The 24,560-nt window shown below is 34.6% G+C and overlaps 1 protein-coding gene across 2 annotated transcripts in view; it reads left to right on the top strand.

Annotated features, from left to right (window-relative positions):
* Positions 1 to 24,157, top strand: part of pah (phenylalanine hydroxylase) — a 28,992-nt gene extending 4,835 nt beyond the window's left edge. For both annotated transcript variants that reach the window (XM_049475006.1, XM_022671771.2), the window contains exons 3-13: positions 8,496 to 8,679; positions 11,742 to 11,830; positions 14,465 to 14,532; positions 16,490 to 16,686; positions 18,280 to 18,415; positions 18,519 to 18,588; positions 18,899 to 18,955; positions 19,534 to 19,629; positions 21,638 to 21,771; positions 21,871 to 21,986; positions 22,748 to 24,157. In XM_049475006.1, the coding sequence (XP_049330963.1) occupies positions 8,496 to 8,679; positions 11,742 to 11,830; positions 14,465 to 14,532; positions 16,490 to 16,686; positions 18,280 to 18,415; positions 18,519 to 18,588; positions 18,899 to 18,955; positions 19,534 to 19,629; positions 21,638 to 21,771; positions 21,871 to 21,986; positions 22,748 to 22,791 (1,191 nt within the window). In that variant the 3' untranslated portion in view covers positions 22,792 to 24,157. The remainder of the gene's footprint in view (positions 1 to 8,495; positions 8,680 to 11,741; positions 11,831 to 14,464; positions 14,533 to 16,489; positions 16,687 to 18,279; positions 18,416 to 18,518; positions 18,589 to 18,898; positions 18,956 to 19,533; positions 19,630 to 21,637; positions 21,772 to 21,870; positions 21,987 to 22,747) is intronic.
* The last annotated feature ends 403 nt before the right edge of the window (positions 24,158 to 24,560 follow it).

Raw genomic sequence — 24,560 nt, 5'->3', positions numbered from 1 at the left:
GCCAGTAGCAATTACACAACACAGTCGAAACAAACAATAAGTATTATAAAATAAAATAAAAGAGCACAGTGAGGAATATAAGACTCTAAACTATAAAATTATAAACTGAGACTTAAAAATATATACATAAATATATAAATACAAAAAAACTATACAAAGTGTGAAAGTAATCAGTCATAGATATGAGGTAGTGCAGTAAAATAATAATTTAAGTAGAGAAGGTATCAGCAGATATGACAATATTAAACATAAACCTGTGCAAGTATTGTATTTAAGTAAGGTGCGTAGTGTAGTGTCCAGGGGTGCAAATGTACAAGATGTACAGTAAAGTGACAAAGTGTCCAGGGGTGCAAATGTACAAGATGTACAGTAAAGTGTCCAGGAGTGAAAAGGTACAGAGTGTACAGTAAAGTGACAAGTGTCCAGGAGTGCAAATAAACAGTATATACAGTAAAAAGGCAAAAGAGTCCCAGGGTGTAGATGTGTAGGGTGCTTTCCAGTACAGATAAAAAAAGGCTGATTAAGAAAGCACATAGAGACTCGTTCCTCATCTGTCCTCTCTCTTCCGGCTCCACTGGGAGGAGTTGAAGAGTCTGATGGCTCTCGGAACGAACGATCTTCTCAGTCTGTCCGTAGAGCAGCTCTGTGACAAGATATACATGTTGATTGGCAGGTCTCAGTGTTGTAGAGCTGTAAGAGCACATTAACTTTATTCTGTATTTCTAGTGATCACAGTATGCTGACTCTGAGCTACAGAGTTCACTCTTTACCCAGTTTGCTCCTGTATTACTCCAGTATTATACTGTTAAATAATAATATACTAAATATGTTGAGAATACCCATGGTTAACTTAAAATGATAAGTTTTGTAAGTATTACTAAAGTTTTATTAATTTGAAAGTGTGTGTTAAAATAAAGATGAAGTTTATTTGACTAAAAAGATCATTTTTCAAAAAAAAACTTTTTAAACACTTGAGTTAACTCAGCTTTTTAAGTCAGCAGTGTACAAGAGAAAATTAAGTTGACAATACTTAAATTTCCCATGTAGTGTCATTGGACTCTTTTAAGTTGACACTTTTTGAAAAAGTATGTTAGCCCTACATGATGACATGATTTTTTAAGTAGATCAAGCACACTATTTTTTTCAGTGTAGGTGTGAAGTCTTGCCCACTAGGACGTCCTTTTATGGGGTATTTCATTATATTTTTTATATAACGGTTGTTTGCGTAGCCGACGTGTTGTTGGCTATAAGAGCAAGTTACCTTAAGTTATCTTCTGCACTGTTAAGTGTGAAATGTGCTGATAATGCACTGAGAACTGCAATGCAATGAAAAATATACACTGGCATATACTTGTTTATGAGTATGAAATTGTTATTGTGATCAGTAATAATGCTTTTTGTTGTCATTTTTACTCCTAAATGTTCCAGGGTTTTAAAATATTACAATGTTCTTTAATAATATTAGGTTAATAACACTTTAATAACGTTTTTGCATTAATTGTTAACACTGTGAAGTGTTGAGTTTATGTTTAATTGAACTCCAGCAGCTGAGAGCTGTGTTTTACTCTAGATGGGATAAATATTAAATAAATAAACTTCCACAACAGATTATATTTAACTCCTGAACAGAGTTAAAAGACCAGAAAACGAGTTTTAACTCTTTAACTCTGTTATAGAGTGTATTCCATGGTTACGCATATACTGTACACTTAAAATGAGTTGATATTAACTCTACAAAAACAAAATTTGCTGTGTAGCTGTGCGCTGCAGCTCTTTCGAGCCTTCCGATTGGCTGAAACAACCCACATACGCAAACTCTTCCCCCCTGGTTCTTGTGCCAATCAATAGCAAATTCATGCCAATTCAGCATCACATGTGGTTTCGCTCGTAAACATTATAAACTTGCCTGCTCTGGACCTATGAGCTCCCAGGGGACGTGATCCACCCCCTGCTCCACCTCTCTCTCCTCTTCCTCCACCGAAAAACACCCCATAACCACCCACTCTACCACTCCACCCCTCCACCGGCTCCTCCACTGGTACGCTCACATCCCAGCACCACCCCATTCTCCACCGCCCCCCAAAAAACTCCCCCACCCCTCACATCCTCACGCACATCCTCACCCAACACCCTTCCTCTCTGCTCTCTAATTGTAGCCCAAGGCTGCAGAGCACAGGGTGAGCCTCTTTAAAATGTTAAAAATTGAGGGGGATCTTGGCTTGGGTTCACAGTTCTTGGAAAAAAAGGTTAATTCCTATAAAAAAACAATTATACTGTATTCTGTGGAGCTTTACAGCTAGCTGTCTTCCTTCTTAAGACTTCTTATTTAAATATAAATAAAATAATGAATGCAAAAAAAAAGTAAAATGCTTTTATATTATTATATTAGTGGTGTTAATTAAAACAATAGCCTATAATACTTGTATGTTTGAGGGATGCAGTGAACCATGAATGTGTGAGCCATCAATCTGAAGTATAAACATATACCATTCCGACTCCCTATTGGTTTATACTGTGATCCATCACACCTGCACACATTTTAATAAAATACATTCATTTACAATGGGCATACAGGCCAAACGTTTTTTTATGCGTTTTCTTTATTTTCGTGATTATTTACATTCTAGATTCTCACTGAAGCATCAAACCTATGAATGAACACATGTGGAGTTTTATGTACTTAACAAAAAAAAGGTGAAATAAATAAAAACATGTTTTATGTTCTAGTTTCTTCAAAATAGCCCCCTTTGCTCTGATTACTGCTTTGCACACTCTTGGCATCATTCTCTCAATGAGCTTCAAGAGGTGGCCACCTGACATGAAAAGTTTTCCAACAGTCTTGAAGGAAGGAAGGAGTTCCCAGAGGTGTTTATTAGCACTTGTTGCTCCTTTGTCTTCTTCACTCTGTGCTCCAGCTCACCCCAAACCTGGATCTGGATTGGGTTCAGGTCCGGTGACTGTGGAGGTTCAGCTCATTTTTTATTAAGTACATAAAACTCCACATGTGTTCATTCATAGTTTTGATGCTTCAGTGAGAATCTACAATGTAAATATCAGTCATGAAAATAAAGAAAACGCATTGAGAAAGAGAAGGTGTGTCCAAACCTTTGGCCTGTACTGTATATGCAGCTGAAACAAGGAAGAGCCTAGTGCATCCCAAATTATATTTATCAACATTAACATTTTAATATTTTTTAAATATTAAAAGTCATTGTGGCTTTTTTGAAAAAATATATATACTTTAAGTAGTTTTGTAACCAGTACTTTTTCACTTTTACTTAAAGAGTACAAATCTTGAGCTGATATTTATTCAACTTCCACAGAAGTTTTTTATTAAACCCTTTAGAATTATATATACCATTCTATTCTACTTTAACCACTTTTTAACAATTTCCAATGAAATTACCGGGACAATGTAGTAATTTAGTTGCATATAAGGAGTTTTAGAGACTAAAAGTACACTGTAAAACTTAATAAGTTGACTAAATTTTAAGTACAGTGAACTTAACAAATACACACACACACACATATATATACACTGCTCAAAAAAATAAAGGGAACACTCAAATAACACATCCTAGATCTGAATGAATGAAATATTCTCATTGAATACTTTGTTCTGTACAAAGTTGAATGTGCTGACAACAAAATCACACAAAAATCATCAATGGAAATGAAATTTATTAACCAATGGAGGCCTGGATTTGGAGCCACACACAAAATTAAAGTGAAAAAACACACTACAGGCTGATCCAACTTTAATGTAATGTCCTTAAAACAAGTCAAAATGAGGCTCAGTATTGTGTGTGGCCTCCACGTGCCTGTATGACCTCCCTACAACGCCTGGGCATGCTCCTGATGAGGTGGCGGATGGTCTCCTGAGGGATATCCTCCCAGACCTGGACTAAAGCATCCGCCAACTCCTGGACAGTCTGTGGTGCAACGTGACGTTGGTGGATGGAGCGAGACATGATGTCCCAGATGTGCTCAATCGGATTCAGGTCTGGGGAACGGGCGGGCCAGTCCATAGCTTCAATGCCTTCATCTTGCAGGAACTGCTGGCACACTCCAGCCACATGAGGTCTAGCATTGTCCTGCATTAGGAGGAACCCAGGGCCAACCGCACCAGCATATGGTCTCACAGGGGGTCTGAGGATCTCATCTCGGTACCTAATGGCAGTCAGGCTACCTCTGGTGAGCACATGGAGGGCTGTGCGGCCCTCCAAAGAAATGCCACCCCACACCATTACTGACCCACTGCCAAACCGGTCATGCTGAAGGATGTTGCAGGCAGCAGACCGCTCTCCACGGCGTCTCCAGACTCTGTCACGTCTGTCATGTGCTCAGTGTGAACCTGCTTTCATCTGTGAAGAGCACAAGGCGCCAGTGGCGAATTTGCCAATCCTGGTGTTCTCTGGCAAATGCCAAGCGTCCTGCACGGTGTTGGGCTGTGAGCACAACCCCCATCTGTGGACGTCGGGCCCTCATACCATCCTCATGGAGTCGGTTTCTAACCGTTTGTGCAGACACATGCACATTTGTGGCCTGCTGGAGGTCATTTTGCAGGGCTCTGGCAGTGCTCCTCCTGTTCCTTCTTGCACAAAGGCGGAGGTAGCGGTCCTGCTGCTCGGTTGTTGCCCTCCTACGGCCTCCTCCACGTCTCCTGGTGTACTGGCCTGTCTCCTGGTAGCGCCTCCAGCCTCTGGACACTACGCTGACAGACACAGCAAACCTTCTTGCCACAGCTCGCATTGATGTGCCATTCTGGATGAGCTGCACTACCTGAGCCACTTGTGTGGGTTGTAGAGTCCGTCTCATGCTACCACGAGTGTGAAAGCACCACCAACATTCAAAACTGACCAAAACATCAGCCAGACAGCATAGGTTCTGAGAAGTGGTCTGTGGTCCCCACCTGCAGAACCACTCCTTTATTAAGTGTGTCTTGCTAATTGCCAATAATTTCCACCTGTTGTCTATTCCATTTGCACAACAGCAGGTGAAATTGATTGTCAATCAGTGTTGCTTCCTAAGTGGACAGTTTAATTTCACAGAAGTTTGATTTACTTGGAGTTTTATTGTGTTATTTGAGTGTTCCCTTTATTTTTTTGAGCAGTGTATATATATATATTTAAAATATATATATTTTTCCTGAACTTATATATTTTATTTATTCCATTACTGTATACTGCATTGGTTTTTAGTAAGAATTAATTAATATAATTATTAATATAATTTCCACCAATTTAACCAGAACACAAAATATATGATACTATATTCTTTTTTATTATTATTTATATCAACTGCTTTGCACAATTAATAATTCTACTTCGAATGTGATGGTGAGGTGAATAAAAATGTTACATTTGTATTTAGTCTTTTTTATTTAATTCAACTATTTTTGTTTAAAACTCATTGAAAAGCAGATAAAGAAAAAAAAACAGTAAAGAATAAAAAGTATTGAGAGCACGGAGCAATACAGAGTTACTGCAGCAGCTCAGAAAATGATGCTTGTTCTTACAGCCTAAAACAACACAGATGCCAAGCAGTTCATCCTTATAAACTCAGTTATCATAAGTTGTTTCAACTCTTATTAAGATCTCAGTTTGAATGTATATGTGTTCAAATTTTTTAAGCAAACTAAAAATAGTTGAGTATTGTTTAGAAATATCAATGTTTTTGTAAAAAAGACTTAATTTATTTGAGTTCAAACAACTTCTGGGTTTACAGTGAACAGTAAAAACACAATTTTTGCTCAATATAAACTAAAAATGCTTCGTCTTTGTTTGGAAACATGCAGAGTTTATGCTGAATTCTCATCAAAGATGGGAAGTCTGTGGGACAAATTATACTTTTGCAAAATTCCCTGGACTAAAACACAAAGTTATGACCAAACAACAGCAGTTTTCAGTTAAAAAATGTTGTTGTGTTGTGTTGTGAGGGTCTGTAAGCAGGCAGCATCCATATGGATCCAACTGTTTCCAGATGGACGAGAAAGAGAGAGGAGGGAAGAGTGACACTAAACACAGAGAGAGAGAGAGAGAGAGAGAAAGAGAGCTCTCACGCAGCCGGTCCGCCTACTGTCTGGACCTATAGCATCAAAGCTCCTCCCCTGTAAATAATCTGTAAATAAAAACCACATTGATGCTTTAATAACATGCTGCAGCTTTCTAAGGATTTTGCAGCAGAATGCAGAACAAAGGGCCTGAAGTCACGTACATGAGAAAATGTGCTGTGGCTAGAATTCAGAAAATATATAAATATATACAGTATACAGTATACAAAAACATATATTAACCTTTAAGTTATCCAGACAGACAATTTTTAGAACAGTTTACTCTATTTGCTATGATGGACTGACAAGTGCCAAAAAAAAACACTTGTAAAGAAGAATAGAAAGAGAAAAGTTGATCTATGCACAAATTAAACTAAAAGAATAATGTGCAATGTATAGAATGAGCCAATATATTTACACACGCCCAATTCTTCTTTTTCTGAAATAGATTTTGTATTGGTTTTTGCAAGTATATAGAGTTTACAAAGCAGAATATACATGTAAATTATTTTTAAAAATGATGAAAACACAAAACACAATGATGAGTTTCTTTAATTTTACCAAATTGAAAACATCTGGAATATAATCAAGAGGAAGATGGATGATCACAAACCATCAAACCACCAAACTGAACTGCACCTGGAGTAAAAGCATACCGTTATCCAAAAGCAGTGTGTAAGACTGGTGGAAGAGAATGCATTAAAAACCAGGGTTATTCCACCAAATATTGATTATTTCTGAACTCTTAAAACTTTATGAATATGAACTTGTTTTCTTTGCATTATTTGAGGTCTGAAAGCTCTGCGTCTTTTTTTGTTATTTCAGACATTTCTTATTTTCTGCAAATAAATGCTCTAAATGAGAATATATTTTATTTGGAATTTGGGAGAAATGTTGTCTGTAGTTTACAGAATAAAACAACTATTCATTTTACTCAAATATAAACCTATAAATAGAAACTGAAGTGGTTTCTTATTTTCTCCAGAGCTGTATATATGCAGTACACATATACACATACACATTTTTGAAAGACACTGGTGAAGAAGAATAGAAAGAGAAAATCTGATCTATGCAAAAATGAAAAAGAAAAAACAAATGCACTTATTAACTTTAATTAAATGAGCCAATACGTTTTCACATGCCTCATTCTTCTTTTTCTGTGATAAATGTTGGTGCAGTTTGTGTAAAAGCACAGAATCTGTGTGTTCCTGTAAATCTTAAACACGAGGTTCACCAAAGAATACTTTAGAGAAGCAGAAAGTCTCTGAGAAACAAGCTTTTACACAGCAAAGCAGAGAATCCCCCTTGTGGTAGAAAAATGAAGCACATGCTGAAGTTTATAAAGTCATCTTTTTTATTTATTTATCAGAACCTCCTAAATACAATAATATATATACAAGAAAGGAGTCGGTTTTGCAATCTGTAGTTAAATAATAATAATAATAATAATAATGTAAAATAATAAAATGCAGATAGTTCAATTTAATATTTTACCTTCACATTATCATTCTGCTCATTCACACAACAGAAAATATAAAATCACGTATGACACATATATTAGATATCTGGACAGTAGCAATATAATCCCTTATTCATTTCTATATATTCCTAAGTTTAAATATATATATATATATATATATATATATATATATATATATATATATATATATATATATATATATATATATATATAATACTAAGCATTGTTTCTAATTAAAAGTCCCAAAATGAGAATTAAGTTATATATCAAGCAGAAATCACTGATTGTTTGGTTTAAATTTGAACAATAGAATCCTAATAATTTCAGGGTGATATTTCAGATGTATTTTTTTATTCAAATTACATAATTTTAATTAATAAGGTGTAAATTCTAAGTGAGACTGATTAGAATAATTTCCTCTAAAGTAAGCAAAATAATCTTACACTTACACAATGATTAATAAGACATTTTTTTTGTCTTCATTGTATTTATTTTAAAATATTGCCTTGAAATTTGATAAATGCACTTGTTTTTTGTGCAATATATATAATATATATATATATATATATATATATATATATATATATATATATATATATTATACAGTATATAGAAATATTTACTATTTTACAATCCAGCTTATAAATGTTTACATATAATTAAGCACTTTATTTATTTACAGTCAAATACACTTCAATTAAATAACGTAAAAAAAAAAGGATATACAAAATTACAGTTGATCTCAAAGCAGTATTAACATTGCTGGACTCCAATGCTTAATTTTATTCCTCTATAGTCTCAGGCTATACGTTATTTCTTTCATATTTTGTTTCACCCATAGACACTCTATCTAAGCTTCACATGTTGGGACAGTGGATTTGAGCCAGTTCACAGTTATACCCTTATTTACTGCTGCAAATAAAATTGGAAGGAATCTTAACAGGATGCAAAATGTATTTGCAGGAAAAGGGCATCAACCTGACGCACATCGAGTCCCGTCCCTCCCGGAAGAACAAGCAGGAGTATGAGTTCTTCATCAGTGTAGATGTGTCCTGCTCCAAGGCTCTGGACGAGGTTATCGACGGCCTGCGCGCCGAGATCACAGGACAAGTGCACGAGATGTCTCGCAACAAGATAAAAGATACAGGTGAGAGAGAGAGAGAGAGAGAGAGAGAGAGAGAGAGAGATAAATATGAATTAATGGTGCCACTTTAAAATAAGACTACCTTTAAAAAGGGTTTATAATTGGTTTACAATTAGTTTATTAATAGTTACTTATTAGGTTGTAAATGCCTTAAAAATCATTAATAATCAGTTATAACACATAGAATACGTAGAAAGGGCAACAATATAGATGGCTGTGGGTTCACTATTTGGCAGCAGGTCATTGTGCCCTTTCTACGTATGTGTTATAACTGATTATTAATGATTTTTAGGGCATTTACAACCTAATTAGTAACCATTAATAAACTAATTGTAAACCGTTTATAAACCCTTCATAAAGATAGTGTTATTTCAAAGTGGTACCAAATTAAATATAATGATACGTGTGTATTATATATGTGTTTTGTGTATTGTAGGATAGAACACACGAACCAAACAAAAATAATTACAGTACATAAAAATAAACTCATAAGCAAGGAAAGAGGTAAATACTCATCATAACTAGAACAAACACTGCTTATTCAAATTTCCATCAGCAGGACTAAAACCTCCAGGTTAAGGTTAGCTATCTACAACACTGATGAGTACCCTTTCCATCAGCAGGACTAAAAGCTCTGTCTCTGCAAAGTTAGATATCAAACTACAATACTGCTGAGTTTAATTTCCAAACTCTTAACACTCGGCAGTTTTGTCCCCCCGTCAAAGCAGAGCATGTTCCCCTAGTCAATTTCAGACTCAACTCGACATTTAGCATGAAAATACGCATTCTGGCAACATTTTGAGGTAATTTATGCTGTTAATTTTAGATATTTCTCCATGTGAGGATTATGTTTTTTTATAAAGGGTACATTTTACAGACAGATAGATTAATTAACTTTTATTCAGAGCTTAGTATGTTTATAGAGTTTTAAACACAGTTTAGGTGTTCAGGTGTTTAAGCGACCAGAGCAGGCGTATTTTAATGATTTAATGATTTAATGATTTATTGATTTAGTGCCCGAATTCACTTGTGTTTCACCACTACTTAGTGAACTACATAATGACAGCCAAAATCAACTGTTTACCCTCACTTTTAAGGGTGCTGGGACTCGTTTTAAGGCTGCTTGAGCCCCAATAAAATAGGGCTAGCGATGCCCATAATGCTGGAACCGTTTTGGGATGTTAAGTCTTTGTCCTACAGTATGTAAAGCATCATTATTCCAACAGTTCTGCGCAAATGAGGAACATGGAAATCTGGAGATATGCTGAGTGACATGCCGAGATACTAACAGAGATAAATGAGCTTGAGGGAAGCTCTCCAGGCCTCAGGCTTAGAGTCTGAACTGCTGTTCTGGCTTGAATCTTGGTGGCATTACTGGGTTTATTACTGTTTAAAGACTCTGGTGGTCCAGTCATTGGTACACTGTGTTTGAGCAGTGTGGTCTGGCCTGAGGCGTCGGGGACAGAAGATAATGACGGCCTGATGAAGACCCTACGAACCCAGACTGGCTCTGGCCCAAGCCATAAATATCCCCAGCCTCGCTCTGTGTTATCTTATCGCACAGAGACATATATTGTACGAGGGTCATCCAGTTGAGGGCTATTGATTGAGTTAACATCCTCATTTTTCTGACATGACATGATGAGTCAGTGGAGGGGGGCTTTTTTCGGCGCGACACCGGGGCATTCCAGTTCCTCTCTATGAGTCTGTTTGTGCTCAAAAGCTAAACTAATATCATTTCAGAAGCAATCAATTAAAAACAGGGTCAAACGAGTGAGACGTGCCATGCGGCCATATAGAAAATGCATGGGTCCAGAGACACAATGGCTTTCTGTCTGAGCTTTGCCATTGAGTTTTTGTATTCTGTAGAACTGATAAAACTCCTGCAACCGGACTGCAATTGAAAAAACAGGCGAACCAGTGAGTTTTTAGGCTTTTTTCTCAGTCACATGACATTGTGTGTGTGTTCAGTAGCTCCTCTATTTCCACTCGCTGTTGTGTTTTACATGGATCTCCGTGGAAACACCCAAGCACCCAAAGTCAGAGATGTGCGTCTGGACGGGACTAAAATTACCAGAGGACCACGATTACAGGAGTTTAGCGAAAAACAGTAGACAATTCAGCCTGTAATTTTCTCTGTGGATGTTTAAATGTATTAATAAATAGTACACAATAACTCTAAAATATATTAAAAACATATTAAAAGCTGATGCATCCTGTTTTTTACCGTACATTTCCTTTACAATCAAAAATGTGGAATCTTTTATGCTTTATATATTCAACACCATTGAAAATCAGTTGAAAATGTGAAACCCATGTATTATATAAATGTATTAAACACAGAGTGATCATTTTTAAGCGTTTATTTATATTATTGTTGATGATTATAAATGGCTTACAGCCAATGAAAACCCTTTAAAAATCAATCAGTGTTTATCTCAGAATTTTAGAATATTAGAGAAGACCAACAGGTACTTTTGGAGCAGTACTGTGGGCAGTGTGCCAAGTCCTGCTGGAAAATAAAATAGCATCTCCATTAAAAAAAAAAACTGCACTGACTTTGGACTGGATAATAAAACACAGTGGATCAACACCAGCAGATGACAGACATGTCTTTCCAAACCATCACTGATGCACTCATGCAATTCATGCTTCCCTCTGCTGATAACAACTTTTATGAAGATGAGGATTTCATTTTCCAGCAGGACTTGGCACACTGCCCACAGTACTGCCAAAAGTACCAATTGGTCTTATATAATATTCAAATATTCTGAGATACTGATTTTTAAAGGGTTTTTATTGGCTGTAAGCTTCATAATCATCAACTATAAAAGAAATAAACACTTAAAATAGACCACTCTGTGTGAAATACATCTATATAATATATGAATTTCACATTTTGAACTGAATTACTGAAATAAATGGTATTTTTTCAATGGTATTCTAATTATAATACTCTAAAACTTTACTGAAAACTAGAAACTATTTACACAGATAAAGTGACTGAATGTAAAAGTATCATCAGAGTTTTTTTGTTCAATCTTGATTTTGTTTGATCTCTACAGTCCCATGGTTCCCCTCAAATATTCAGGACCTGGACCGATTCGCCAATCAGATTTTGAGCTATGGCTCTGAGCTGGATGCTGATCACCCGGTAAGACACAGTGATTTTTTTATACAATCAATAATGTGGAACCTTGCTTTTGATATTCAGTATCATTAAAAATCAGTTGAAACTGTGAAACTCATATATTATATAGATGTATTAAACACAGAGTGATCTATTTTAAGTGTTTATATCTTTTATTGTTGATGATTATAACTTACAGCCAATGAGAACCCAAATATAATATCTATATAATACATCTATATAATATATTTTTATGATCTTTATGTTCAGACTTTAATAATACATGTATATAATGCATAATAATGTATCTTCTACATTGGACACATATGAAATTACGTAGTAAACAAAAATATATTTATAGCTTTAATATACAGTAGTTTGCAATATTAAATTTACAATGTAATGTAAAAATCATGAAAAGAAAGAAGAATAAGAAGAATAAAACACATTGAATGAGAAGAGTTGTGATCAAAGGTTTGACTGGTACTGAATGTAAAAGTGTAAAAAAAATGTGTTTAGTGCTTTATTTTTAAGGGTAGAACATATATGACATTTCTAAAATTATGGAAAATGATTCAATAATGTATATTTTTAACCCTTTCAGTCCTAAATTACCTTCAGTGATGGGAAAAAATGTAAGAATGCTGTTTCTATCTGCAAGGCACAGAAAAGAAGAGTCTACTATAAAATCTACTATAAAATCTGTATAGCACATAAATCCAGTCAACTAAAATATTTATTAGTATGTGTGTAATATTTTATATTTTATATATTTTATATTGGCCTTTTTATTTCATGAATCATCCCTAAACAGTGAAAACGAAACTCTAGTACTACTGTTTTTCCAGTGTTTTTGCAGTGGGCGGGGCCAATCTACTGTTTTATTGGTTTGTAAGCTTGTTCATTGGTTGATTCACGGTCTATTCTGATGAACAACATCTTTCGAACAGTGTAAATAGTTTTATGTGCAACAAAACATTTAATACAAAAATAAAGAAAATACATGATCTGAAGGGTTAAAATGGAATACAATAGCTTAAGTTGCTTAAAAAGCAACCCTAAAATCTAACCCTACACCTAACTCTAACCCTAACTCTAACCTTAACCTTAACTTTAAACTTCTAACCCCTCTAAACCCAATACTAAAAATGTTAAGATTAGATTTTGGGTTAGAGTTGGATTTAGAGTTACATTCAATAGAGAATCATTTACCTTTAGCTTTTAGTTCAATTGCATTTAATAGACATTCAGTTGAATATTAGTTGGATGCCAGTTGAGCATCAATGAGACCATTAAATGGACCCTCCAAGTAAAGTGTTATCTTTATCTTTATTTATTTTACTGTAAAAAATACAGGAGTTGAATACAGTGTGGATGTTTGTATTCAATACACTACTGATTAATGTTTGTTTGGTTTGAGAAAAGGGGGTAAAAAATTGAGTGAGCTGAAATAGGGAAATAGAACATTTAAAAATAAAGAAAATATATGGTGTCCATTGTAATGAATGCACGGTCTGAAGTGGTTAAAATGCAATAAAATAGCTTAACCCTACACCTAACTCTAATCCTAACGTTAACCTTAACCTAAACTTTTAATCTAACCCCTCTAAACTTGATACTAAAATGTTAAGGTTAGAGTTTTGGTTAGAGTTGGATTTAGAGTTACATTCAATAGAGAATTTTTAGCTTTACCTTTAGCTTTCAGTTCAATTGCATTTAATAGACATTTAGTTGAACGTCAGTTCAGCATTAATGAGGTCATTAAATGGACCATCCAAGTACAGTGTTATCTATACTATATTTATTTTACTGTATTGTATCCAATAAACTACTTATTAATGTTTGTTTGGTTTGAGAAGAGGATAATATATTGAGGGAGGTGAAATAGTGAAATAGTAATTGTAGTGGATGTTCTGAAATGGTTTAAATGTAATAAAATTGCTTAAAAAGCTAACCCTAACTTTAACCTTAACCTAAACTTTAAATCTAACCCCTCTAAACTCAATACTAAAAATGTTAAGATTAGAGTTTGGGTTAGAGTTGGATGTTGGGTCACATTCAATAGAGCATCATTTACTTTCAGCTTTTTAGTTCAATTGCATTTGATAGACATTCATTTGAATGTTATTTAAGCATGAATGCAGCCATCAAATGGACCATCCAAGTACAGTGTTATCTTTACTCTATTTATTTTTCTGTAAAAAATACTGGAATTTGATACAGTGTGGACGTATTAAAAACTATTAACTAATGTTGAAAGATTGAGTGAGCTGGCCTTCAGTTTTCGTGTTGGTGCGAGTGGGTGTGTTTCCGGGGGATGCGTGGTTCGACATGTGTGACGACGGTCCGGCCTCATTCTCTATTCTAATGGAAACGGTCTGCGGCCTCAAATTGATGTCATCACTTTAATTGAGCCCCTATAATTATAAATAATTGCACCCTTTCCAGCCACCATTAAACTGAAATGCATTCATCATAAGCAGTGAACACTCTACAAAGGCTTCATTTGAATACGTCTTTCAGCACTGCGAGCGCGGCGTGAGTGAATAAGGGACACTGTGGGAGGCTAGTGGAAAAAGACGAGGCCTGGAGTTGGAGTTAGAAAGCTTATCGAGTCTCTGATACCATGATCCTTTATCTCCTGCCTGTTTTTCACAGGGCTTCACAGACCCGGTCTACAGGGCCAGGAGGAAGGAGTTCGCTGACATCGCCTACAATTACAGACAGTAACTATCCATCTATCCATCACTACACTTCATTTTTATCTTTATCTTCTCTCAAACTTTCTCTCCTCTCTTTATCTTTATCTCTATCTCTCCAACGCCGGCACCCAACGGCTCAGCACCACCTCTAGCTCTTTCCCCTGGTTGTTTTGTGTGCCTTTTATGGAAAATTACCCCGGCCAGACAAAAGGGGGGTAAATTAGAGGGGCTGGGCGCAGGCCGGTGCGCCTGCAGCTTTGTCATCATAATTGAGCTGCATTATTCCCATGACACTACAAAGGCCAGGAGTGCTCAATGGAACGCCCACTACAGAAACATGCATTTACATAGCAGTTGGGCCCACACACACACACATACACACACACACACACACATATACACACACACACACACATATACACACAGTGCTGACAACAAGCTGACTAATTCCCTAATTCACCACCCAGGACAGTCAGAGAAAACACTGTCAACAACTCACAACTCTGAGAATGTAAGATTTGAGTTAGACTTTCAACACATCATCTAATTTCTTTATTTAAAGAAATTTCCCCACTGTGGGATTAATAAAGGATTATCTTTTCTTATTTTATCTTATTTTATCTTATTTTATCTTATTGCATTTTTCTTATTTTTTATCTTATTTTATCTTTTTTTATTTTATTTTATTTTATTTTATCTTATTTTATTTTATCTTATTTTTTATCTTATTTTATCTTATTGTATTTTATCTTATTTTATCTTATTTTATTTTATTTTATCTTATTTTATTTCATCTTATTTTATCTTGTTTTATTTTATTTTATTTTATTTTATTTTTGATCTTATTTTATCTTATTTTATTTTATCTTATTTTATCTTATTTCATTTTATTTTATCTTATTTTATTTTATCTTATCTTATTTTATCTTATCTTATTTTATTTTATCTCATTTTATTTTATTTTATTTTATTTTATTGTATCCTATTTCATCTTATTTTATTTTATCTTATTTTATTTTATTTTTTATCTTATTTCATCTCATCTTATTTTATTTTATTTTTGATCTTATTTTATCTTATTTTATTTTATCTTATTTTATCTTATTTCATTTTATTTTATCTTATTTTATTTTATCTTATCTTATTTTATCTTATCTTATTTTATTTTATCTCATTTTATTTTATTTTATTTTATTGTATCCTATTTCATCTTATTTTATCTTATCTTATTTTATTTTATCTTATTTTATCTTATTTTTTATCTTATTTCATCTCATCTTATTTTATTTTATCTTATTTTATCTTATTTTTTATCTTATTTTATCTCATCTTATTTTATCTTATCTTATTTTATCTTATTTTATTTTGTCATCTTATTTTAATGTTTTTTTTTTACATTGTAGATTAATATTAAAGACAACCCCTTTAAAATGCCTTGTCCCATATATGGGTAGGTGATACAAAACCCTTTTTTTATGCAGTAAAATAAGTTTGAGGGAAACTTTGAGGGTTTGAAATCTCCTACAGGACACTTGGAGAAGCTGCCTGTTCACTTTCTCTCTACTGCACTTAATACAGTTATTCCAGATCAGTAACAATCAATCAGGATCAATCAAACCAAATTCTGCAGGCTTGAAAAAGGACATAAAAACGAGACAAACATAAAGAAACTAAAGATTTGATTTGTATTTAGAAAAATATTGAAAAAGATTTTAAAATGCTAAAGTTCAGGAAAGAGCCAATTTTATGATTTTATTTATTATATTTTGACAGATTTACTTGACAGATTTTTCAGATTTTCTATTAATTAATCGTTTAATGTCAGGCAGACAATTGATGAAAATCCTCTTGAACTTATGACAAAACACTGAGTAATAAATAGTTTATTAATGCACTACTGCAACGAAATGATAGTAAAACATTATTATATATTTATAAAACCTCCTATAGAATCTCACCATTTCTTTCATTCTTTATCCAGTGGTCAGTCGGTCCCGTATGTGGAGTATACGGAGGCTGAGAAGGCCACGTGGGGAACGGTGTTCAGAGAACTGAAGACTCTGTACCCGACTCACGCCTGCCACGAGCACAACCGCGTCTTCCCACTGCTGGAGGAATACTGCGGATACCGCGAGGACAACATCCCGCAGCTGGAGGACATCTCCCGCTACCTGCAGTGTGAGTTAAATTACATTAAAACCGAGTAAATTAAATACTTTACATTTCCTTACAATACTTAAACACTCCAGTTTTTCAAACTGCATTTTACATTTAAAACATCTTAAACTGATGCTCTTATCCAGAGTAACATACACACTCCAATTCCCAGCAATGTACTAAAACTAGACCTTTCAGACTCTGCTGATCACATGACGCAACGGCGTTCAAACTCGCCGAAGTTCTGATTACACACACCTGGTCCTGTTTGTATAAATAACCCTGCCACCCGGTATTAAATCTAGTTTCTAGCTTTTCAACTTAGCAATCCCTTGTAAGAGCTGTTTACCATTGCCGACTATTATTTTTTAGACCTCTCTTTTTGCCCAGTCCATTTTGATCCTGACCCTGCCTGTCTCTGACCACTTGGGTAAAACTAGCCTCTTTATTAATAAACTGTGTGTTTGATATCTGCGAGTGTCTGTCGTGTGTCTAGCTAGCGTGACAATCTGCAGAGGGTGGGAATTGAACCCGCGTCTCCCACATAGTGCTGTAGATCATTTGAAGGAGAACACTCACAGCACACAACAACAGTCCTACTTACCCATCATCATCATAATCATCATCATCATTTTTTATTCACACATATATTTAAGCAACAAGTGTAAGAAGAACTTAGTATTTAGATTATACAAAATTGGATACCCTAAAAAATAAGTGACATTTAACCAAAAGTTCAAATCAATTTTATAGTGAGTTAAATCCAAGAGTGCCCACCATTGCCAAGCGCACACACACTCAAACAATCAGGGTTTATAACATAGGCAGTTTTAACTGGAATCACACTCACACACACTCACATACACCTCCAACAAAAATAATAATAACCACAGCAAAGTGGTGGGTCCATCATGCTGTGGGGCTGTGTGGTCAGTGCAGGGACAGGGAATCTTGTTAAAGTTGAGGGAAGCATGGATTCCAGTCAATACCAGCAAATTCCTGAGAACAATGTTTAAGAATGAGTGAGAAAGTTGAAGTTAAAGCTGTGCCGGGACTGGATACTTCAACAAGACAATGACCCTAAACTCTAAACACTAAACACTGCTCAAAATCTACTAAAGCACTAAAGCATTCATGCAGAGGAACAAGTACAACATTCTGGAATGATCATCTCAGTCCCCAGACCTGAATTTTATTGAAAACCTGACTGAACTGGAGATGTTTTGTAAAGAAGAATGCTCCAAAATACCTTCAACCAGAAGTTTCAACTGTAGGAAGAGTTTAGAGGCTGTTTTTTAAGTCTGCATCTACTGGATCTGCTAAATATTGATGTAATTTTTCTTTTGGGTCCCAAATTTATGCACCTGCTTAATTTTTTCATAATTTCTTAAATATCACTGTGTTCTTCTGCTGTATGATATATTTAACTGAAATTGCTGATCCGAACAGCCAAAGATTTATAAAGGAAAATCATAAAAATTATCAGGGGTGCCCAAACTTTTTCATACCACTGTATTTGATTCAGGCTAAAGGCTAAACGCTTTTAAAGTGAATTGAACAATGGGATCAGCTTCTAACAAGAACTAAATTCTAATAAAGTTTTTTTTTTCCCAGCATGCACCGGTTTTCGTCTGCGCCCTGTGGCTGGGCTGCTGTCTTCTCGTGACTTCCTGGCCGGCCTGGCTTTCCGTGTTTTCCATTCCACTCAGTACATCCGGCACGGGTCCAACCCCATGTACACCCCCGAGCCGTGAGTACAGCACAGCAAAAATTGATTATGCATTTAGTTTACTGATATTACTAAAAATACTGCATAAAAGCTCATACAAATCTTTAAATCTGTATTTTTTTAGAGATATCTGTCACGAGCTGCTGGGACACGTTCCTCTGTTTGCTGACCCCAGTTTTGCTCAGTTCTCACAGGTTTGGTGTTTTTTTATTAATACTACATTACAAACTGTAATAGATGAAGTTCTAGTAATTATGAATTTATTAATATAGTTTGATAAAAAAAGAGGATTCATTGAGAAAAATTCCTAAAAAAAGGATGCAAGCTACATACATCAGGTGAACATCGTCAAAATGATACTTTCTTCTAGGGCTGGGCAACTAACTATATACTAAATAACATTATAAAGAAAAAAGTTATTTTTCATAAATCAAAATCAGGCTAATAATTAATTGTGTTGATTTGAGGTGAAATTACCAATCATTACCGATCCTTCTTCCGCAGGAAATTGGCCTCGCTTCATTGGCTGCCCCAGATGAGTACATTGAGAAGCTTGCTACAGTGAGTGAGAAATACTGTCTTAATAACATATGATTATAGAATATATATACAATATAGAATTGTATTATTGTTATATTGTTCTAAAGAACCAATTGGTCAAGTGTTTCCAGTTGTAACTTTGGTAAAAAAAAAACATCCATTAGAAGATTATTTAGTAGAGTTGCATTATTCTCATAACTCATATTAGTATCAGTAGGTCATTGGTTTTAAAATGTAGGGTTTTTTTTTTACGTTTGACTAATAACTGACTATTTATTTATTATAATGTGTATTATAATAAAGACTGTGCTAAAATAGCTGCAGTTTATTCATTCTTCTTTGTAAGAATGCCTTTGTATTGTAACTACATAGAAATAAATGTTACTGTAGTTTTTCTTCATAATTGTAATCCATGTAGATGTGGTTCTACATTTACCTTTCTTAAATATGTATATATTGACATTGGTAGATATACTTTAAACAGTATGTACAGTAAATAACATTCTATGTTAGCATCGGCTGTTTTTTTTTTTTTTTGACCAATTGTACAAAATATTAAGTGAGTAGAGATGAGCCTCTGTCTGATGATGTGTTTACAGGTCTACTGGTTCACGGTGGAGTTTGGTCTTTGCAAGCAAGGCAATGATATTAAAGCATATGGAGCAGGACTGCTCTCATCATTCGGAGAACTGCAGGTATGAATATTATGTAAAATCAATTAGCCAAAACATTGCTGCTTCATTCCCATCTCCGTCCACTTCAATACTTGCTGACTGCTTGGATGAGATAAAAGCATGGATGGAAAGCAACTTTCTTCAGCTGAACGGTGCAAAAACGGAAGTGATGTTGATTGGCACGCCACATCAGATCCAGTCATCTCCCATAGCCAGTGTTACAGTATCAGGTCACACCACTCCTCTAACCACGACAGTTACCAATCTTTGCATAAAATTAGACCAACAACTAAACTTTGAATCCCATATCAAACACCTCTGTAAGATTTCTTTTTATCATCTTAGAAACATTGCCAAACTCCGCCCTACCCTCACTGTGTCAGACGCTGAAAAGCTGGTTCACGCATTTGTTTCTTCAAGACTGGATTACTGCAATGCACTTTTTATTGGGCTCCCAAACAAGAGCCTTCAGAGACTACAGTATATTCAGAACAGTGCTGCTCGAATCCTGAAGAGAGTACGGAAACATGAACATATTACACCTGTTCTTCAATCACTTCACTGGCTTCCTGTCTCTGTCAGAGTCGAATACAAGGTCTCCCTCCTTGCCTACCAGTGCATACATGGCAATGCTCCTCCATACCTGAAAGAACTTCTCACACCGCAAACCTCATCACGATCCCTTCGCTCTGCAAATTCAAACCGTCTCCTCCTCCCCAGAACTAAGCTCAGTACCATGGGTGATAGGGCTTTTTGCTCTGCCGCACCTCGCTTGTGGAATGCGCTACCTGACGAGTTGAGAGCTCCTCAGTCAATAGATAGCTTTAAAAAAGGACTAAAAACATTTCTTTTTAGAAGAACTTACCATTCTTAATTAATTGGTGGTTTTATAGTGTTTTTTTACTTTGTTTTTTACTATGTAGCACTTTGAGATTTGTGTCCAAATGTAAAGTGCACTACAAATAAAATTTATTATTATTATTATTATTATTATTATTATTATTATTATTATTATTATTATTATAAAACAACTAAAACAGCTCTGAAGTTGTTTTGTAGCATCTGATACCAAGACATCAGTATAGTATCAGACCTGTATAATCCTGTAAGTTGTGAGGTGGGGCCTTCATGAATATTAGTAAGGTAAATTTGCTATAGGCCAAAAGAGCTGAAGCTTCAGCCTATACCTTTTTGCTCAGTATAGATTTGTTTAAATCTGAGACTTATTGATGTTTTCTTTTTCTTTGTTCTTTATTTGTATTTATTTCTTATGTGTGTCTACATTTTGCAAAAATGAAATAAACTAAATTACCTTATATACATAGATATATGCACACCAATTACGAAGATCTCATCAGCTGTATTAGTATTTAAGTATTAGTATATAAGTGAGCATGTAGTCTAAAGTTCCATAAGTTTGCACCCACCTTTCCACCATAAATACACCATTACACCAGTGTAAAGTGTTGCTTGTCAGTGTGGGCAGTGAGTTGAGCTCTTCAATGTCGTTGCATCAGTAGCAGCTTACAATTATGCAATTAGCTGCTATTAGATGAAAATTTGTTAAATGGAACAGAAAAACAAATGATTCACAAATTATTATAATCATATTATTGTGGAACATATCAGCCACAGCTGAGTGAACTGAGATATCACATTTATACAAACATTTATAACGTACAAAAGACCTGGACTTGAGTAAAATTACAAGGGGTCTATCAAAAAAGTGACTTGAGTAGAAGTTGAAGTGTTCTCTAAGCTCCACACTTAAGTGCAAATACTTAAGTATTTAACATTTTTTGTACTTAAGTATTCCAAGTAGTTGAATGTAAAAATGTAGTACTGAAATACTGTACTTTTACTGTCAGTACTTCAGTACTACATTTTTACATTCAAAAAAGTAAAAGTAAAGTAAAAAATAACAATACTCCAGTAGATACAGATACAGTATTTAAGTATTTAAGTACTTAAGTAGTGAAGTATTTCTCATTTGTAACCACACACCTCTTTTTATATGTTTCTGTTTCAGTACGCTTTGACTGACAAACCAAAGCTGCTGCCCTTCGAACCAGAGAAAACCATCTTGCAGAAATACCCCATTACTGAGTTCCAGCCCATCTACTTTGTGGCTGAAAGCTTTGAGGATTCTAAAGAGAAAGTCAGGTAAATTTACTGTGATATTTTGGTATTTTATATAAGTTTATTAGAGATTTTTCGTCTTTCTCTGGTTCATTTGTGTTTGTGTTTTAATTCATTTTATAGAAAGTATGCTGCCACCATTCCCAGACCCTTCTCTGTGCGCTACAACGCTTATACACAGAGTATTGAGGTGCTAGACAACACACAGCAACTGCGCAACCTGGCTAACAGCATCAGCGGTATGTCAACAAACATATAATTTAATATAAAAATTAATTAAGTTGAATTTACACTGAAGTTTTGAGATCAATTCATATTTAATATGAATATTACCTAGAAGAAAGCCTTAAATAAGAAATGTTAAAAAGTCCAAGTAGCTCATAATAACCACAGCCAATTATAATCAACACACAGCAGCTACTAAGATTTAGATTGGCTCCGAGTGGTCCACTATGATCAGGAGATCGCTGGTTCGAATCCTGTTCTTGTAGCTTGCCATCAGCTGCCGGAGCCCCGAGAGAGCACAGTTGATCTTGCTCTCTCTGGGTGGGAACAGTAAATGGCGCTCTTTCCCCTCATTATTACTATAGGGTGATCTAATGGATCAGTCGCTGTGCTTTCCTCCGAGTGTTAGCACTGTGATGCTACTCGGTAATGCTACAGCATCAGCAGCAGTTCAAAAAGAGGCAGAGTCTGGATTTACATGTATCGGAGGAGACGTGTGCTGGTCTTTACCCTCCTGGTGTTGGGGAGCATCACTAGTGATAGGGGGAGTCTTTAATAAGTTGGTTGGGTAATTGGCTGTGTAAATTGGGGAGAAAATTGGAAACAAATAGAAAGTAAAAAAAGATTTACATAGTTGCATTGGAAAATGTAATAATATAATAATATAATAAGTTTAAAGCTTTTAAGACCCACTTTGAGCTACACTCACAATGTTGTCCCAATATTCTCATTATTATGCAATAATAAATAAGAGTTTTTATCACTTGTGTTCCAGGTGAGGTGGGGATTCTGTGTAATGCTTTGCAGAAGATGGCATAGGACAACTCAACACCAGCTAGATCATCCCCTGTGATCCTCTCAGACACAGTGCTTCTTCTGTACAATTATAAAATAAAGCACCATACACTCAGAAAGAGAGAGAAAGAGAGAGAGAGAGAGAGAGAGAAAGAGAGAAAGAGAGAAAGAAAGAAAGAGAATCATGTTTCTTGTTGAACATGTATAATCTTTGCTTTGTAGACTCAGATACCTTCTGTTGTTTATTCGTCTTAATTATTAAGTAAATGAGTAAACATAGTATTTTACTTCATTTTTAGTATTGTTCTTTTTATTTTTTTTCTGACACCCTATCAAAATAAACATTTATGACAAAGCGTCTTAATTTCCGATTAAATAAGTAAACATAGTATTTTAGTTCTATTTTAGCTTTGTTTTTTTTTTTGTTTGTTTTTTTTAACATGAACCTTTACATAAATTTATTTCTTAATCTAAATAACAATCACATTGTGAATTTGAATTTACTTCACCTTATTTTTTATATTACAGCTCTAGTCAAAAGACATAGCAAATGACCCAAAATACCTATTTTGTGCAAATGTATTAATATAAGTGTGTGAGAGAGAGAGAGAGAGAGAGAGAGAGAGAGAGAGAGAGAGAAAGAGAGTGCGCGATAAAGTCACGTGGGTCCAAAAGCGCTTATCCCATTATTTTCTCCAAAACCCCCTGATTCATTTTAGAAAAGAAACGAAAATATCTGTACTAATAAATTTTATTCATCGTATAAAATGGCATTATCCACGTGTATACGTGGTTATATATATACTACATAAACATATTTACTCACAAGCTTTTTATCGATCTTAAATGCACAGGTCTTTGTACATAAACGCTAGAAAATTTCGAAGCTAATTCATCGACCAATATTTCGAGTAATTTAAGTGAAAGATGAATGACAAAATAATAACATTACACAATGACAATGATCCCCACATATAAACTAGCGAAAAATATAATAACCTTTTATAAATAAAATAAAGGTGTGATTATTAACCCTGAGCCGCCTGAAATAAACTTAGACCTGTGCAGATTTAAATTCGATTGCAACGTATTTAACGCTATAGTCATCTATATTTCCTTTATCTTCATCTTTATTTTATTTTGGCTCGTGACTGTGATACTGTGATATTATGATATGTGGTATAATATCGTGTATAATCTTTCAGCTGCTTTGAAGTGTGACTGCAGTGTATTAAACCCGCTTTAAGTATGCATGCGCAACTGACGCAAGTAGCGAATTTTTATAATTAGCTTTTTATTTCGAGTTTATCTCTAGATGGAGAAACTGTTGAGAAACTGTGAGAAACATTGTAGAAATGTGTTGTATGCATGCAATTTGTTTCAAATAAAATTTATCTACACAACCGCGTGTTTATTGACATTGAAAATGCTTATGTATTTATTTTATTAATTGTGACTATTTAAAATCTTTAATAGCTTTATTATTAGAAGTTATCATGTCGCTTTTCCATTGTTGATATTTTCTTGCTAAAGATTTTACAGCCTTGCAGTTATATCATTAAATATATACATACAATTGAGATTAAGTTGAATTCATTATTATTATTACTACTGCCACTGTTATGGTCAACGCTATTCTGTGTATATTCTGTTGTTTACAACAAGTTTTACATTTATTATCCCTATTATTAGTAGTAGTAGCAGTCGTAGTAGTAAAAGTAGAAGTATTTTATTTTTCATTATAAAATGCTAGATAGATAGATACTTTATTGATCCCAGAGGGAAGTTCTAGA

This window comes from Astyanax mexicanus, chromosome 2 (assembly GCF_023375975.1).
Source record: "Astyanax mexicanus isolate ESR-SI-001 chromosome 2, AstMex3_surface, whole genome shotgun sequence".
Lineage (NCBI taxonomy): Eukaryota > Metazoa > Chordata > Actinopteri > Characiformes > Acestrorhamphidae > Astyanax > Astyanax mexicanus.
Note: the sequence above shows the minus strand (reverse complement) of the source record. Positions and strands in the feature narration are given on the sequence as shown.